The sequence below is a fragment of the Cricetulus griseus genome, chromosome 4 (genome assembly GCF_003668045.3).
Source record: "Cricetulus griseus strain 17A/GY chromosome 4, alternate assembly CriGri-PICRH-1.0, whole genome shotgun sequence".
Taxonomy (NCBI): Eukaryota; Metazoa; Chordata; class Mammalia; order Rodentia; family Cricetidae; genus Cricetulus; species Cricetulus griseus.
This window is the reverse complement of record NC_048597.1, coordinates 182366027-182385781: the sequence shown is the minus strand read 5'-3', so window position 1 is coordinate 182385781 and position 19755 is coordinate 182366027. Positions and strand designations below refer to the sequence as shown.

The 19755-nt window shown below is 45.5% G+C and overlaps 1 protein-coding gene across 1 annotated transcript in view; it reads left to right on the top strand.

The window, feature by feature from the left end:
- Lipc (lipase C, hepatic type) overlaps window positions 1-19437 on the top strand; it is a 126333-nt gene extending 106896 nt beyond the window's left edge. Inside the window, exons 4-9 of the mRNA XM_027411221.2 lie at window positions 533-650; window positions 2338-2571; window positions 5184-5426; window positions 13409-13526; window positions 14984-15202; window positions 19326-19437. Coding sequence (XP_027267022.1) covers window positions 533-650; window positions 2338-2571; window positions 5184-5426; window positions 13409-13526; window positions 14984-15202; window positions 19326-19437 — 1044 coding nt within the window. The remainder of the gene's footprint in view (window positions 1-532; window positions 651-2337; window positions 2572-5183; window positions 5427-13408; window positions 13527-14983; window positions 15203-19325) is intronic.
- The last annotated feature ends 318 nt before the right edge of the window (window positions 19438-19755 follow it).

The window sequence follows — 19755 nt, the reverse complement described above, 5'->3', positions numbered from 1 at the left end:
ATGAGATTTTTCTTGCAATATTTAAAGTTCAAGTGTACAGTTATCCATTATGAACTTTGTAAATGATAATGTCCTGTCACAACATCACACAAATTAAATGTATATATGCTCTTGAAACCTGTGGATCACAGTTTGGATGCCTCAATGTGGCCTACAACTATACTTCACCCAGTATGGCTCAGAGAAGCCAAGAGTTTGGATATATTAATCCTAAGGAATCTAAACACACTTAGAAGTCATCAATCCCACACAAGTGTGGCATCCCCGCTGTAATTACAGCCTTAAAAGATAAAGACAAGGGGATCCCAGGGCACCAATGTCCAGCTGAAGCCAGGCAGGAGGCAGCAGTCCCCAAGATATCCCAAAGAAAGGCCACCCATCCTCTATCACCCAAGAGGACAGTGAGGTGACAAGTCAGTTTCCCAATATAAAGCAGCACCAAGCATGGATGGATGCCCGCAGAAGCAGGTCCTATGGAAGGCTCTTGGCCTCATACCACTCCTTCTTACAACCCTCTTGCCCTGTCTTGCAGGAATCTGTGAAATTTTCTCTGAGTGACGTCCACCTAATCGGCTACAGCCTGGGAGCGCATGTCTCAGGATTTGCAGGCAGCTCCATGAGTGGAAAGCACAAGATTGGAAGAATCACAGGTAACCCTGATGGATAACCCCACATAAGATGGAGACTGCTGGGTGCATGGAGCACACACCTGCTTCCCTGTACTCATCAGGAGATGACACCAAACACTCCCCAACATGTCTTCTATCAGGAATTGCTGCTGTCCTGTGAGAACACAGAATAAAGCACAGCTGTTTCCTATGACCTTTCTTGCTGTGAACAGCTCTCATAGGTGTTCCAAATAGGTACAAAAGAGGATTCCAGTTACATTTTGTAACAGGAAGCTTCTACTGGTTTTGTTGTTTGTGTTTTTGTTTTTGAGACCTGTCTCATGTAGCCCAGGCCAGCCTCTAACTCTATCTCTATCCTGACACTCCTACTCCAATGTACATAAATACCTTGCCTTGCTAGAAGCATTGCCAGAGGAGTCAGAATTCCACAAAGTGTGGGCAGGAATGTTGCAAGCAAACTCGGAATTTGTTCGGATCCCCAGAATATGCATAAATGCCAAATGGGTGTGACATACCCCTGTAATTCCTGCCTCCAAAGGCAAAGACAAAGGAGGGAGCTCCATGGCAGGCTGTGTAGCTCTGTGAGGTCAGGGTTTGATTGAGAGACCCTGCCTCATTGAATATGGTGAAAGAACAATCAAGGATGACTCCTGACATCAATCTCAGGTGTCACGTGTACACCCATCCACCTGCAGAGGTGCCCACACACATACAAACATGCACATACCACACACACACACACACACACACACACACACACACACACACACACACACACACACACAACGGAGAATAAAAAGAATTTCACAAAGTGAGATGTTATCAGACCTGTGCCCTCAGCCTCCCCATTCCAGCTGGCATTGTCACATCCTGGCATTATAACCAGGCCACCCACATAGGAGACAGCAGGAGGGCTCTTTACCCTGTAGTCATCTTGCTGTCAGCCTAAAGGAAGAAATATGGATCACACCAAAGCCGCAGGTGGGGCTGGAGAGCTGGTGACCTAACAGCTCACTGTCAATTCCTCCCTTGGCTGCAGCAAGAATGGCACTCAGGGCCAAGGCCTGCCTTGTCCTTCAGATGAATAAGAGGAGGAAAGTCCATGGTGCACACATACTCTCCCCCCAAGCAGTCAGCCAGGAGCCATTATTGCTCCTGCAAGCACTTCTATCACTTGGAGCCTGGGGCTTACTGAGCCCCTACATGTTGACATTTTCACCCCTTCCTAAGGTTGTTCTGGAACCTCCAATAAGATGACCTGAGTGTAGGAAGCCAGCCTTTTGGAGGAGACTGCTGACAACACACAGGCAAACAAATTCTTCCTTTGCCCAAGAAGTCAGAACTGCATATAATGAGCACCGTGGGCTGCTGCATTTTTATGCAAACAGATGCTGTAGAAGCTACCAGGGGAGGCACTTAAAATTGATTTGCTTAAATAAATCAAGCATTCACTCATAACCTGATTGTTACCTCCTGATCTGCAAACCTCTTTCCCCTTAGAATAATGCCTGGCCTGGGTGATTTTCAGCACCGTGAATTATTATGACTTTACAGCAAAAATGTTAGAGTGAAAGGTTCTAGAGAAGCACCAAGCCCTTGTTTTCCTCTTCCTGCTAGCTCAGAAAAGTGCAATGATAGCAGAGTTGAGAGGAGAGCCTTCTGCTGCCCTCCTCACACTCATCTATCCTGACTTTCATTTTCTTACCAGGGCTGGACCCTGCAGGCCCTATGTTTGAGGGAACTTCCCCCAGTGACCGTCTTTCTCCAGATGATGCCAATTTTGTGGATGCCATTCATACCTTTACCCGGGAGCACATGGGCCTGAGTGTGGGTATCAAACAGCCCATTGCCCACTATGACTTCTACCCCAATGGGGGCACCTTCCAGCCTGGCTGCTACTTCTTAGACCTCTACAAACACATTGCAGAGCATGGCCTAAATGGTAAGAACGGAAAGTCAAATAGAGCCTTAGCCTGTTTCTCATACTCTCCTGAGGCCTCCAGGACCACCTCAGCAAGACTAGAGATCCCCATGTAGGATCTCAAAGGCCTCTTGGGGGGTCTGGTGGCCCACAGGCAACTGCTCCCTGTGACAGTTCAGAAGGCCTTGGAGGCAAAGTAGAGGGGCACAGTCCAGAGCCATCACTTTCCACGGCTTTCCAGAGCAACACAGGAAGCTGTTTCAGGGGCATTCACCCTTGTGGGGACTGAGTCCTGGCCCTACCTGTTCTCCTCTCCTTTCTGGAACTTTTCCAATCTCTGCCTCCCCAGCATGGAGATTGCAAGCACACCACCATACTTGGCTCTTGTACCTGAATTCTGGGGATTGAACTCAGGTTCTTGTGCTTGCATTGCGATCGCTCTACTGACTGCCCTGTCTCCCCAGCCTAGGCCCTGGCTTCCTGACTGCTGTTCTCACTCTTCCCCACGCCCTGGTTCCCCCACACAGCTTTCAGCAACAGATCCATTGACATGCACAATGTCAACATACATGGGATAAAAAGGATTAAAGAACATGCAAGCCATCACCAACCACACCTTCCAGGCACGTGGAAACTGCTGGCATTCCAGACTTCTCATTGTTACAGCACCCAGATGAGAGCGCACCAGGTCACTCTGTGACAGCTGGAGACCCCAATTCTGCATACTAGCTTCCCACCCTTATCATCCAAATCCAGGCTGAGCACTCCCTGGGGAATTCCATCACCACCCTTACCTCTCAGTATCAGAAAGACCTTCACATACCTCACTGCCTCACCAACTCCAGTTGGCTGCACTCCCAGCTTTCCGCTACACCCCAGAGCCTTCTGGGAATTTCCCCTTGTCTGTCTTTACATCTCCCCAGTGTCACCACTCCTCCAGTCAGCAGCAGGTCCCAGCTGATTCACCCACTCATTTCTCAGAGCTATCGCACCCACCTTGCAAAACTCAACACAGACCCTAGCTAGGATAGCGTTTGGTTGCCACTTGCCTGGTAAACACATTTTGACCAGTCGCTGCCATTTTCTCTTCCATGCTAAACTTAAAATGACTTGACTTAACTGATTGTATGTACCCTGCTTGACTAACTCCCAGTCCTCTACCCCCTGTTTAAAGAGCTTCCATTCTGGAGCATTCCCCCAACCACACCTGTGCAGAAGGCAACTTGATGACAGCTTCCCACCCTCCCCACCCCAGGGTCCCATGAATGTCTTTGGGGCTATTTTCTGATTTGTTATAACAGCTGCCTCCAGGCACAACTGGGGAGATTTGGGGAGTGGTTGGGTGGACAGTAAGCAGGAGTGCCGCCCTCCTAACTGACACCAACAGAGGAGCTGATGGTGACCGAGATGACCAATGTTGCATTTAGTTTTAAAACACTAAGGGAGTGGCTCCAGGCATGATGACCTGTGCCTGACCTGGCTTAGGTATTTCTGTCTTCTGGTTGTTCCCTAACATCACTGTAGAATAATTTGTTACAGATTAGATTAGAAACTGAAAGGTTTCCTTTTAAAAGGTCAAATTTCTTGATGGGAGGATGGGTGTGTAGCTTCAAAGGCAGAGTGCCTGCACAGCGTGCAGGAAAACCTGGATTCCAACACCTGCTCTGCATAAAACCAGGCATGGAGTGATCTTAGCACTCGAGATGCAGGAGTTCAAGGCCAGTCTGGGCAACATGAGACTTTATCTTAAAAGAAAAGGGTTGATGGAAGATGGCTCAGTGGGTTTGGGCCTTTGCCATGCAAACTTGATGATCGCAGTTGGATTCCCAGAACCGTGTAAAGGAGGAAGGAGAACATTGACTCCTAAAAGGTGTTTTCTGACTTGCATGGTGACACGTGCATGCTCGAATACATGAACACACTCACTCAAACACGTGCGTGTGCACGCGGCACGTGCGCGCGCGCACACACACCCACACCCACACACACAATTTAATTTTTATTTTTATTACATTTATTTTGTGTGTGTTGGGGGTATGTGTATGTGTCGAGGCAACTTACAGGATTTTTATGTTAGTCACAGAGATCACATTTGGGTCTTCAAGTTTGGCAGTGAGCCCCTCTCCTCAATAAGTCATCTTGCTGTACCCCCAACCCACCACTACCCCAGAAAATTAAACACATAAAAATTTTGCTTTGGGGATTAGGCCCTAGACCTGGATGATCTGGCTGTGGTAAGAAAAGAAGTTCACAGCCCTATCCAAGTAACTTCCTGTCCAGACCTAGCACTAGGCCTTTGCTAACCATGTGATGATATCTCAGAAGTGAGCCGTGCTATCTTGCTTTTTCTAGGAACATCAGGTGCCTATAAAAAAAAAAAAAAAAAAATCCTCCTAATCCATGTTACCACAGCAGGGTGATCTCAGTGTGGCACCCAGGGAGCGCTATTTTCTTTAACTTTCTGTAAAGAACCCTGTTGTCTGGGAGAACTCAGCAATCCTGCTACACACACACACACACACACACACACACACACACACACACACACACACCCCTAGGACTGAAACCATGAGTCTTTTGTTGGGGTCACTTGGGGCTCAGAGTGCTAATTATCTTTTTGTTTCGAATCTCAGCCATAACCCAGACCATCAAATGTGCCCATGAGCGCTCGGTGCACCTCTTTATTGATTCCTTGCAACACAGTAACCAGCAGAGCATAGGCTTCCAGTGCAGCGACATGGACAGTTTCAGCCAGGGCCTATGTCTGAGCTGCAAGAAAGGCCGTTGCAACACTCTGGGCTATGACACCCGCATGGATTGGTCAGGCAAGAGCAAGAAGCTTTTCCTCATCACTCGAGCCCAGGCCCCCTTCAGAGGTGAGTGTCCTACCTGAGAGGTTCAGGAGCTCCTTCTGGGCTACAGTGTCAAGAAAAGCGCTATATGCATACGCAGAGTTGTAGGGCCCAATCAACACTTGATGCTCTGAGAATTCAATCTTTCTGCATTGTCTCACCAGCACTCTTGTCCACTGACAGAAGCCATCTCAGGGGCTCCTTGCAGCCCAGCAGGCAGCAAGTCCCTTGGAAATAATTGTTTCTCTTTATTTCAATAAATTATCTTGTTCTTGGGGCATCCTTGCCTATCATGTGGAGGTAACTCACCAGGACCACCTGAAACCAACCAGGCATAAAGCTTGGGACTGAGTCCTTAGTCTCCCAGTTCCTCTTTACTCCTTCCAATGAGCAAGGTTTCATGGGTCCAAGCTAATGTCCCTCACCATGGGGTCAGAGTGTCAGCAGCCACATCAGACTGCCCTGGGAAAGCTGTAGATGACACCCTGTGAGACTTACCTGGTCAACTCTGTCGTCAATATATCACTGTCCAGTAAAGGTAGCCATCCACTAACCCTATGTGGCTCTTTAAACACTTTTTACATTTTTTATTACTTGTATTTATTATATAATATATGAGGAGGGAGGAGGAATGTACCATGGTGCACTTATGGACATCAGAGAATAATTCACAAAAGGCAGCTCTCTCTTTCCACCATGTGGGTCTGGGGATTGAATTCAGGTTGCTGGGCTTGTTGGCAAAAGCCTTTACCTCCTGAGTCACCTTCTAAACCCTGATTTAAAATACTTCAGGGAAAAAAAAAACACAACAGAATTCCATTCCCCTCATACCAGCCTCCACTCAAGAGCTCAAATACATGGCTGCTAAATCAGACAGCACATAAATGAAACATTTCAGTCTTGCAACATTCTATTGATGGTGCTGGTACAACCCCTGTAATGCAAGCCACATAACTACCCCTTCTCAAACGGCCATGGCTATGGTCATCTCTGATGTGGGCTCCCAGCTACATGTGGAACCTTAAAAAGAACACATTTGCCCAACCCTGGTGTACAGTGAAGCCACTGTTCATATTTTCCTTGGACATGTGCTGTATATTTTTAGTCAGGGCCTGGTGTGTCAAGATAAATATCACCTCCTGATTGTAGCTTCACTATCATGGCCCACATTTCCCTGGCTCCATCAAAGGATCTGTGTCTCTACAACCCTCCCTGACAGAACTTGGGTAGATGCAGCTTTGGCAGAAGATAATCTGGAAATGGCTACCCAGTATATCCAGGCAATTTCTCAGCCATCCCTGGCCTCACTCAGCCAGAAGGAAGTGTTCCCAGTCAGGAGACTGTTTTTAAAGGATAGAAAGGAATCTGTATTAAGTCCTGCTTAGCTAGTACTGGGTTAGTGTCATCCTCTGAGCAGTCAGATGGGGTAACTAAGCATGTACTCAGCCTGGCATCATGCTGAGTTTATTGTCATAGTAACAGAAAGTGGGGAGAGGAGACTGAGGTAGGCTGGAGAATGCTGTAGGTTATAGGATGTGTTTAATTCAATTTCCTATAAACACTTTAAGATCAGAGAGGTCACACTGTTTGTGAGTGGTAAGTACTGTATCTAGTCACCACTAGCCTGGATTCAAATCTCATAGCCAGAGTGACCTCACAGTCCTTAATTGTTCCACTAACCTCTTTCTCCCCAGACCTCCTCTATGTGAGCAGACAAACTGCCACTTGAGGGATCTAGACAGATCTTTGGCTCTTCTCAGCTAATTCTTTGGGAGGTTCTATTGTATTCCAGGGAGAGTTCCAGAAGAAACAGTGAGAAACTTGAGATCAGCGTAAGGAATATTGACTTTTAGCCACAAAGTAAGGAGTGTCAACAAGTGTGGCTATGAGCCACTGAAAATGGGTCTTTCTGTTGGGCCTCACCTGCCTGGCCAGTCCTGCAGAGAGGGAGCGGAGAAGGCATCATGCAGTGGCATCTTCTAGAAGGCAAGGACCTCCATCACTTCCAGGAGCCTTGAGGAGTGCTCCATGTCAAAGGCAGGGAGGGCAGTTGAGTTACAAAGAGGACACAGGGTGTGGTTGCAAAGAGAACCCAAACTCTGGGCTTTGACTCCCCGGTGAGGACTATTATTACCACCATATAGCACAAGGAGTTGAAAACAAGCCATCCAGTATTATATTCTGCATGTACACACACACACACACACATGAATGCATGCATGCACACACATGTATGTACATACTTATTCATAAGCATACACACAAACACATACACGTTTATACATACTTATACATATATACATACCCATGTATATGTAAACATACATACACATGCACAAACTTATTTACATACATATTTTACATATACAATGTATGTAATTGCATACATTACCTACATACACAGATTTACATACACACATACGCATATGTGCATATATACATGAATAAATATGCACATATACATATACACACACAAATGTGGCCATCCGTATGCTTATATATACACAATTGACACATTATACATGTGCACAAATATACATGCACACACAAATATACATATGTACACAAGATGAAGAGAGACATTCAAACACATGCATGCATAAGCACATACACAAATACACCATATACATATATATACAAGTGCATACATGCATGCATACATATCCATATGCACACATATACACATGCATATATACATTTGCTTACATACATTCAGATACATGTATACATACATGAACACATACACACAGACACACAAAGACATGCATACATATACATATATACTCCGATGCACCAAACACAAATGCATTCACATACACACAGACACACAAGCATTCTCATGTATTTCCCTAGCTCCATTCTTAGGCAGTCAACAACACACTAAAAAGCTCCCCACAGAAGAGGTAGGCATCCAATCTCATGGCATCTGCGCATCAGGCAGTGGAGCCCTAAGTGTTGAACCCAGATATGACTGTTAGAATAAACACATACCCCACATACACACACTTACAAAGTCCCTTGCCCCTTCTTCCTTCTCTTGCCCTGCTCTGGGTCAATGAATCCCAGCCCTCTGGGCTGTCCCCCTGCCTCAGCACCAGGACCATACCATCCTTGGGCCCTCGGTCTCGTGACTGTCACCTTCCCTTAGCACTTCAGGAAAGCACTTGAGAGTTCATTGCTATATTACAGTGAGATAAAATCCATTCACAGGGGAGCAAAAGTCTTCTGTGATGTTTGCAGAGAGGGTCATAAGACCTCCGGACCCAGTAATAGTTCGCAGAGAAAAGGACAGGAAACAAAACATTTTCTTTTCGCAAATTCTATACTTTCTGTTCACCATGGCCACCATGAGGAGAAAAATTGGGGGTTTTGTTTGTTTTAATAAATAGCACTAGTAGAGTCCACAGTGAATGAGAACCCAGGATTTTCCATAGTTTGGACTCACCCAGGTTTCTGCTCTGGGGGAGCCACCTCATCTCATTCCAGGTCAGCAGACTCCTTCAGGCCTTTTATCTACAAAACATAAATCATTTCTGTGTCAGAACACAGGCTTATCTGGACTCTTTGAAGTCACAGGGTAATTTTTCTTTTGGCCAAATCATTTATTAGCAACCCAATTAAACACATTATAGGATAAGCAAGCAAAGCAGTCATGCTTTGCCCCTTTATCTTTGCAATTCTATGCACATCTAAGGAAAAAAAGTTTGACTACATTCAAATAAGAACCAATAATCAGGTTTTGACTAGGAACTGAACCCAGAGTCCTGCACATGCTAGATGAGCCCTCTCCCTGCTGAGCCATATCCACACCTAAAAGGCTTTTTTCATATTGAATTCATTTTACTTCAAGATTTCCCCAAAAGGGTGGCCTCATACATGCAGTGACAATGCAGAGTCCCAGTGTAGACACAGGGTCTATAGGAATGCTCTCTGAATATTGGTGGCCCTAACATCATGGAGGAGATCCCCCCCAGCATGGTCTGCCGTGAACTCCCCAGGGGAAAAGCTCACTCAGTCACATTTCATACATGCCTTTTGTTATCATTTCATTGTATTGTTTTATTTTAACTGTTTTAGATTTTTGAGAAAGGACCTCACTATGTAGCCCAAGTTGATCTCAAACTTGTGGTGGTCCTTCTGCCTCAGCCTTTCCAGCTCTGGAATTACAGCTGTGTAATTCCACCACACCTGGCTTTCTTCCTTTGCACACCTGCCTCCTGAACACGCAGCTGCCTCCCGGCATCAAGGCAGCTCTCCCTCATAGGTTGTGTGAGCTCAAGGGGCCTTGATGATCAGGTCTAACATCCCAAAATCCCAAAACTGCAGCCTCCCAGATATGGAAATCTGTCTCCTTCCATAGAGTACTTAGGAAAAGAGGAGAGAAAAAGCACATATACAGTTTAGGGAAAGAAGCTCCCTCTGCCCCAGTCACGGCTGGACCTTCAGGAGATAGGAAGGAGGCCTCTGCTGTAGGATCAGCCCATGATGGATGTTACCAGGTGGGCCAAATGCTTTGCCCTGGGCTACTTCGGGGTCAAGCATTTGCCACCGATTTCAAAGGACACACACCATTTGTAGGACACCAACATTAGGTGACATGAGAAGGGTCTTTTGCAACTAGACATGTGGTTTGGAGGGCTATCTCACTTCTCACTATGTAGAACTCTAACCTCTGGTGCCAGCGTCTGAAATTCATCAGGATCATCAGGATCTGTCAGTGTGGAGTTCAGCTAAGAAACAGGATCCCACAGTCTGGCCTGGGACTGTGGAAGAAGGCAAGTGGAACTCCCTGTAGAGGTGGGTGATAGAAAGGAAGTTGGGGAGGACTGTAGCAACACCTGAACATGACATCAGAAGGGGGTGAGAAGAGGAAAGAATAGACCTTGGGAGATCCTGAAGGGAAGTGGTTACAAGTTCTGGCAATATCCAAACTCCTGTGACCTCATGGGGATACATGGAGTTCCATTCATCCTGTTTATAGAGTTTGTTCTTATATGCCATAGATAATTTCATGCATCTTCATTCTAATTTTTGTTTTTCTTTTCATTCTTTCCTTTTGTGTTTCTTTCATCAAGTGAAATTACTTAGAAAAATATCTTTAAATTGTTTATTTTATTTTTAAATTATGTGGGGGGGCTGGGGGGAAGTAATTGCATGTGAGTTCAGGTGCCCATGGAAGTCAGAAGCAGGTGCAGGATCTGTGAGTACTGAGAATCAAACAGGGCCTCTGCAAGAGCGGTATATGCTCTTAACTACCGAGCCATCTCTCCAGCCATCTCTCTGGCTCTTAAAAAAAAAAAAAAACATAGCTTTAATGGCATCTAAGAGTAAATCACACGCCTGGGCACATGATCTCAGAGTCAACTGTTCAACTTTAGTCATTAGTCACAAGAAGGTGAGTAATGCATTTCACTTCTTAGAAGCCTCAGTTTTTTCCTTCAGAAGATGCCATCACAAGGAAGATAAAGCTGGCACTAGAAACCATGTGAAGAAATTTAAGGCCGTTGCATGAGAAGCTCAGCCTCTGTGATTCAGGACAGGGCAGTTACCAAGACTCTAACTACTAGCTGGGCCCAGAAGCTGGTACCTATCTTCCTAGCTACTTACTAGGCTGAGGCAGAATGGTTACTTGAGTCCAAGAATCCAAAACTAGCCTGGCTAACATAACAAAATCCCGTCTTAGAAACAAGCCATCATTCTACCAGTATTAACTACTTAAGGTATTCCTGGTTTCTGTTTATTTATTTATTTACTTAATTATTTGAATTTTTAAGAAATGGTCTCTGTCCAGGACCCTGCTATGTAAACCAGGCTGACCTCATACTCACAGAGATCCTCCTGCATCTGCCTCCCAAGTACTGGGACCAAAGGCATGTACCACCATGCATGTGCCTGATTTATTATTAGTTAAATAATTATTTTAATTCTTCTCTTTCAATTTAAATCTCTTTTTACATCTCAACATTTTTCTTGTGCTATGCAGGAGCTATTGATATGGGAGCTATTTGTCCCAGGGAATAAATATTTTAAAGTTCAGCTTCTGGAGTTAGGCTTTCTGGGCTTACATCTCTACAATGCTACTTGCCACTAGCTGTGTGATCCTCAGAAAGTCACCTCTGTGTGCTGCACATTCCTTTGTAAAAGGAAATGATGATAGTATCAATTGTTGTGGGCGTTAAATGAGATAATATCTGCAAGGCACCTGGTGAAATCTCCACCGTTCTAGTCACTCATCTCCAATACCATGGGACTAAACATGCGGCCAACACCAAGTATGTCCTATAATGGAAGGCTAGATTGAAAATCCATAGCTATGGCTATTCTATAAGTGCTTAGGAATACACCCACATACCTCCTGCTTGGAGCAGCACAAGAGGCCTGCCCCACCCCCCACCACCCCTTGCTTTTGTCCGAATACCCAGGGCTCCTACCCTAGTGCCTTTCCTTTCTGCCTTGGTTCAACTTATAGCACCTCCCACTCATGACAGGGTTTCCCTGGCAACCACCAAATAGTGTAAGACCTCCCCAGAAGCTTCTGGGATGAGAAGCCAGGGTCCTTCCTTCCACAGCTGCATTCCACCCAAGGGTTCAGGACTTGGTCTTGGCCCCGTAGCTCTTGTCTTATTTTTCATCCACAGCTTTTTGTATTGTTGTCAGGGTGTCCAGCCAGAGCATCTGAGCATAGATACTGTGTTAAGGTAGACAAGAGAAAAGACTTCTTCCCAGAAGCCTGCAGAAGAGCACACTATATGGCTGCTACAACAGTGTTGAGAGATCTAGAACCAGAATCAGTCACCCTCTTCCCACAGGAAAGTGAGTTTGTGTGAGTTGCAGAAGCTTGATGCTAGGAACTGCCTAGAACATGGATATGTGGTCATTAGGGTTAGGAGAACAATAGTGGGAAATGACCCTGAGTCCCAAGGTCAGAAGACAACCTTGGGTGTCAGTCCTCAGGGACTGTCTACCTTTTTGAGACAAGGTCTCTTATTGTCCTAGAATTTTACCAAGTTGTCAGGCCAGCTGGCTAGCAAGTTCCAGGGATCCTCTGTACCTGCCTCCAGTCTCCCAACAGCTGGGATTACAAGCAAGTATGCCACACTTGGCTTTTTAGGTGGAGATTCAACTCAGGTGCTAACACTTGTGAGGCAAGCTCTTCACTGACTGATCCATCTTCCCAGTCCCCAGTCCCACTGTCTTTCAACAGACAACACTATCTCCTTTGCTTTTTGGTGCTAGGGATGGCACCCAAGGCCTCTCACATGCTAGGTCTCCTACAGAGCTACATCTCCAGCCGCCATCATTACTATTATAAAAATAGAATGAGCCCATGTCATACTGAGGATACATAGAGAGGAGTAGGAAGAAAACTAATAGCATTCATAGTCCCACTGCTCAGGGTGGAAAACGAACAAACATTGGTAACATTTTCGTACCTATCCATTTAAACTTTTCCTCTGCATTTTAAATTTTAAACAGGTAGAGTTTAAATTTGTGCTATATAGATAGTTGGGCAAGGGAAGGTATGCCTATAATCCCAGTACTGTGGAGGCAGAGGCAGGAAGATTGTCCAGCCTGGGCTACACAAGGTCCTGCTTCATTTAAAACATGTACTTGGTTTGTAGAGAGTTTGCCTAGCATATACAGCAGTGAATAAACCAGGCGTGGTGGAACATGTCTGTGATCCTGGCACTCAAGGAAGTGAAGCAGAAGAGTAAGTCCAAGGTCAAGGCAGGAAAGATGGCTTGGTGGTTAAGAGCACTGGATGTTCTTCCAGAGATCATGACTTCAATTCCCAGCAACCATATGGTGGCTCACAACCATCTGGATCTGGAGCCTTTCTTCTGGCATAAAGGTGCACATGTAGAGCACTCATACATAAAATATAAATAAATAAAAACAATTTTATAAAAAAGAAATTCAAGGTCATCCTTGGCAAAAAAAAAAAAGTCCTACTTATTTTTTTCTCGCCCCCATCTCTGCCCCTCTCATCACTCCACCACCTCTAGTTTTTCATTACCAGTTCAAGATCCAGTTCATCAATCAAACTGAGAAGCCAGTAGAGCCCACTTTTACCATGTCACTGCTGGGAACAAAAGGAGACACGAAGAAAATCCCTATCACACTGTAAGTACCAGTGTGGCCCCATCTGCAGTAATGATACTTGTTTCTCTCACAGGCTCCAGACAGACTCCACTTTTCAATGGGAACTTCCCACTGTGGCTGCCCCAAACATGTGGGTCGGTGGGACACCTAGCCAATCCTGTCTCTCACATTGAATCTCAGACCCACCCAGATCAGGGAAGGATCTCTGAGCACATCTGTGAAAGTGATGGGGCTGTGCCCTGTGAGCAGAGGGAACCAGAGGTGGCTCCACTCAGGTGTGCAATGCAGACAAGATCCAGACAGGGGAGAAGATGGTGGGGTATGCTCACAAAGACTCCCAAACACCTTTCCAGTGAGTTCAGGAAAACGTCTGGAAACAAAACTGGAATCATTCCCTTTGTCATATGTGTGCAAGCTCAGTCATCAGGGAGAGCCAGCCCAACCCCCATCCCCCATGACACACCTGCTCATACCAGCAGCCTCACAAAGCCTCACTCAGAGACTCCCCAGCTTTCCCAGGCAGAAAATGACCTCAACCTTTTCTGGCATCTCAGCCCTCCCCATAGAGTCCCTCAGGGAGTGACATGAGCTGAGCATTCCTTTCAAGGACAGCTTTTAGCTTCCTAAAGTGTCCGCAGCATTGGGTCCCTGATCATGACACTGATTCAGACATTCACCAAATACCATTGCAGTGCTCTGCTGGGAAAGGATGCTGAGGAGTTTGCCCTTAGGGTGGATGCTCACACGCCCAGTGGTTGGGTGGATACCCACCATCTTTTCAATGCATGGCAGAAGGAGCTGAGCTGAGCCCATACCAGGGCACTCTCCATTCGGATTGTTTCACCTAGGCCCAGTGTTACCCTTATATTGTCAGTATCTTCTCCTGAAGGGTTGTTCCAGATCACAGAAAGGGCATAGAGCTTTTTCCTGACACGTTTCTCTGTGTCAGCGTTAGGGGCTGTATGGTCTTGGAGACCAGTAAGTGAAAGCAGTAACCATGCCTTGCAGTAGTGCTTCAATCTTACTGTGAGTCAATGAATCCTTTCTTATGTGTTCTTTTCTGTCCAGTTAAGCTGTGTTGCTGTAATGGATGGTTCTGATTATTCTGAGAGAGCTCTTTTTATACTGAGAGAGGAGGAAAAACTGTCGTATGGGGTGTCTGTTTGTCAGCCTCAGAGACTGTCCAGATCCATCACCCAAGTCCACCAAGCCAAAAGATGTTAACTCTATTCATGACAGCAAAATATCTCAGACCCTTTTTGATGTGATTAATATGGAAAACAGCATAGTTTCCTGATTTTATTGTCAGGGAAACCCTTTTTAATCTGTCATACCTATTGCCAATATTGTCTGTTGAACACTGGTTTTGGAAATGCAACAAAAACACCCCAGTCACTTCGGTATCCTGAGTGTGCCTCAGTGTCACTTGGCTGCTACAGCTAAACTCAGTTAACTGGTTTCCTTTGCATATTTTCAAGGGGCGAAGGAATTACCAGCAATAAAACCTATTCCCTCCTTATCACACTGGACAAAGATGTTGGCGAGTTGGTCATGATCAAGTTCAAGTGGGAGAACAGAGCGGTGTGGGCCAATGTCTGGAACACAGTGCAGACCATCATGCCATGGGGCGTGACACCTCACTACTCAGGTCTCGTTCTGAAGACCATCTGTGTCAAAGCTGGAGAGACACAGCAAAGGTAACACTAACATCTCCTTATGCTGCACTTACAGGTTCCAAGCAGCTTCCCATCAGTCACAGGAAGTGGGTACCATGATGCCCTAGTGATAGGGCCCAGGAAAGACATGGGCCCTCCCTTGTTTACCCGGCCCAGAGTGGAAGACAAAGATGAACACAAAGGTCTTCTGATGCCTTGGCCAGCTTCTTCCCATCTGTGTCTGTCAGCCACTCCTCTGGAGTCTGAGGCTTCATGAAGCCCAGGGTGCAGATGGTCACTGGGGAAGGACTACTGAGAGCTGTTACATTCTACTTTGTTATTGATTCAGAGAAAGGCCTGGGAGACAGCAATCCCCAAATCCCCCTACCTCTCTCTCACTGTCTCTGTCTTAGTGTGTGTGTGTTTTTCTCTGTGTGTATTGTTTGGTTCTCTTTTTCTGTTTCTCTGTCTCTCTATCTCTCTGTCCCCTCCCCCAAGTCTGCCAAAGAGTCACTGGAGAGCTTCACGTGCAGAGCTTCTAACACAGTCTTAGAAAAGACCTAGGAGAACCCCAAGGAAGCTTGATAGGAACAATGTGACCCCGCCCCTAAGAAATGCCACTTTTTGTGGTGTGTCATCTCCCTGGCCCCAAAGTTTCTGGGGACAAGAAAGGGTGGGGATGGGGATAGGAGAAGGAAGTATGGTCCAGTGGTGATTACAGACTTAGCAAGGCAGAGGGATGCTCTACTCACTTTGCCATGGCAACCATGCTTTCCTGCAGCTTTGTATTCTCCATGGCAGGACACTTCCATGCTTCTGAAGGCCCTTTCCTGGCTCTGCCCTCTTTGTTAAAGAAATCCATCTCTTGTCACCCACCTTCCTTATCAGAAGCCCATTTCCCTTTTGGGCTTAGCAGAGAGGGCAAACAGTAGGCTGCTCACCTCAGAACCCCATGCTTTCTCAGCCTCAGTTTTCACTGCCTGGAGCCTGCCCATGGCAGATTTATGCCTCAGTCCCTTATGCAACTGCTCTCTGGATTTTATCTCCCTGGAATACAAAATCATGGCAATTGCTGAAAGCTTACTCCACAGCTATCAAATGACCTCCCCAGGATCAGTCTGGGGAAATTAAACTGCTTCTCTCCTCATACCCTCAGCTATTCTTGCAAGAAGACTCTGAAGGCCCTTTAGGTCAGCAGTCCTTCTGAGCACTGTCCCTCTCAACATTCTCTTAGCTAGAGATAATTGCTCCTGTTCACTGTGGCAGTCGGTGTGCCTTGCCCTACAAGGTGATATAAAACACCACACCGCTGTCTACACTGATGCACACCTCATAGTACTAAAAAAGGAAAGAGAAGAGGGAAAAGGCTTAGCGGGCTCCCAGCGTACAGAGGCCATGGGACAGAGTGATCTTAACATTAATGTCACATGACCTGATAGAAGTAGCTTGGAGTGTGAATCAGGAGCCTGGGGTTCACACAAGTTCCATAACTAATGAGAGTCTTGCTTGGGACAGATAGATGCATTGCCCTTTACTTGCTGGTATGCTGTTTTAAGTGGTGCCTTCCTCCATTAGTCTTGGCGCCACTAATCTGACTTTCTCTGGCCCAATTTAGCAGAATTGCAGCACTGGGTATTAATATGCAGGTGTATCAGTCCCTTCCTCTGGTTTGTGGGATATACACGCTTGAAAGGGATGGAGGAGGCTCAGGAGAGAGGCTAGGCAATGACGTGCTTGTCTTACAAGCACAAGGACCCACATAAGAAAAGTTGGGTGCTGTGGCATAAACTTGTAATCTCAGTGTTAGCAAGGTGAGACAGTCTTCCTGGGGCTCCTCGGTCAGACAGTCACTCTACTTGGTAAGTTCGAGACCAAGAGACTGTCTGAAAAATACGAGATAGATAGTGTCTGAAGAATGATGCCTGAGATTATCCAGTGGCCTCCACACATGTACACACCCCCACGTGAACACACCCCCACTAGCACACAATACACACGTAAAAGGAAAAACGGAGGTAGGAACCCAGGAGATACAGGCTCTGCAATATTTCAAGTTACAAATATTCCTATATGTCTGCGCAGTACCACATGCCACTGGAGGGGTACCCCCAAACTCTTGAGCTGTGGCTTTCAGCATAGACTCCAGAGCACCATTAGGAAAGCAAGATAAATTGATTTTGCTAATGGTGTACTCCAGCCAAAGGCTTCTCCAATTTTAAAGAACCTACAGATTTTTCAGAATGCAAGTCCTACCTCAGCAGGCCTGGGTGGGACCGGAGATTCCTCTTTTCTGCAAAGCTCCCTGGTGCTACTGCTGTGGGCTGTGGACTTTAAATACTAAGATCCCAGTGTTGTACAGTCCAAAAAGACTAAAGACAAGGGACCAATGTTCACTATCTCTGGCAAACCAAAGGCCAGAGTCAAGATACAAACACAAAATCCTATACTCTCAACCACTCTTGTAAATACAAGGAATAAAAGAAAAAGTAGGTTAAGTTGCTCACCCCGTGCCTGCAGGGGAGGTCTCTCAGATAGATCTCTACTACTGAGACAAAGACCATGACCAAAAGCAACCGGTGGAGGAAAGGTTGTACTTCATCTTACACTTCAGGGAACAGTCCACTACTAGGGAAGTCAAGGCAGGAGGAACTCAAGGCAGAAATCTATAGGCAGGAACTGTAACAGAAGCTGAAGCCATAGCGGAGTACTGCTTACTGGTTTACTCACCCTGCTTCCCTGTACAATTCACAACCAACTGCTCAGGGGCAGTTCCACCCCAAATGAACAGTGTCCTCACACACCAATCACCCATCATGAAAATGTCCCACAGACTTGCCTACAGATCAAACTGATGGAGGCATTTTCTCCTTTAAGAATCGCTCCTCCCAGATATGTCTAGGTTTGTGTCAAGTTGACAAAACAAAACTATCACAGTGAGGTTGTATAGAGAGATGAAGAGAAAGAAAAGAAAAATAGGAGTAATAGAGATAGTTGATAAAATATAGAGAAGTGGCATTCTCAAAAAGAATAAATGGGGCTGGGGATGTGGCTCCGTGGGCAAAGCGCTTGCCTTGTATGCATGAAGCCCTGAGTTTGACCCCCAGTGCCACAAAAAAAAAAAAAAAAAAAAAAAAACCAGTGTGGTGGCACATGCTTGTGATCCCAGGGATCTGGAGGAGGCTATAGGAGGATCAAGAGTTCAAGGTCATCCTTGGCACATAGTGAGTTTGAAACTGAGCTATATGAGGTCCTGGTCTTTAAAAAAGATTCTTGGGAGCCCATTCCCTATGGAGGGATACTATTGCAGCCCAGATATAGCAAGGAGGGCCTAGACCCTCCCCCCAAACGATATGACAGATTTTGAAGGTCCCTGGTGGAGAGCCTCACTATCCCTGGGGAGGAGTTGGGGGATGGGTTGGGGGGTTGGGGGGGAACATGGGAGGATGAGAGGACGATGGGTTGGGGGAGATGGAAATGTAAATATGAGTAGTAATTAAAGAATTTAAATAAAAAGGGAAAAGGATTTTTAAATTGCATCATTTTCTTATTGATTTAGTAAAGATTCTACCTTAGGTACAATCAAAAGAAAAAATAAACCATAAACTAAAATTCTCTGTGATGAGATAGACAGACAGACAGACAGATAGATAGATAGATAGGAAGGAAGAAAGGAGGGAATGATAGGGTAGATAGATTTGAAGTTAGTATAAAACAGCACCCCAGATGTTTGATTTCCTAAAGACACACTCTAAGAGGTTAGTGTCAGCACTAATAGGTAGAAGGGCTGCAGAGCTGAATTAGTTAAATGCTGGGGTACTGAGCCTGATCAAGAAGCTGAGGAGCTGTGGTTATCTTGTCTGTTCTGGAGTAGGAGAAATGTAAGAAGACTAACAGCCCTTACCCTCAAGTTTTCTAGGAGCTGTTTCTAGGAAAAACAAAGGAAGCAGCCACTGAGTGTAGAGCCCACTGAGGATTGCTTTCACCAACTTAAGTTTTATTTTTCTCTAAGTTATAAAAATATATTCAAACCTAAGAATATAATGTAAAAAAAACCATGCCACATGCATTATACAATTGGATTAATATTTGATAAAAAGTTAAACACTTCAATACACCCCATCTGAAATACCACACTGTGGGTTTTTGTTTTTGTTTTTCTATTCAGAATGACATTTTGCCCTGAAAATGTGGATGATCTCCAGCTTCACCCCACCCAGGAGAAAGTCTTTGTGAGATGCGAAGTGAACTCAATAAGACTGAAGCGAAAGAGCAGATGAGTCAAAGAGACACGTGCAAAAAATAAATAAACCTTATTCTTTCTCTACAATGGTTGCTTTATTTGGAAGCTAAAATTACACAAAGAATCATGCATAAATTTAAATAAAGCTTATATATAAAGTAGGGTGTGTTTGGCTGCTATAAACTGAGCTTTAAAGGTATATTATAAGGGGACCAGTGGGATGGCTCAGCCGGTAAAAGTGCTTGCCACCAAACCTGATGACCTGGGTTCTATCCCTGGGAACCACACTGCAGAAAGAGGGAATAGACTCTAGACTCTAGTAAGTTGTCCTCTGACCTCATGTTCTCTCTCTCTC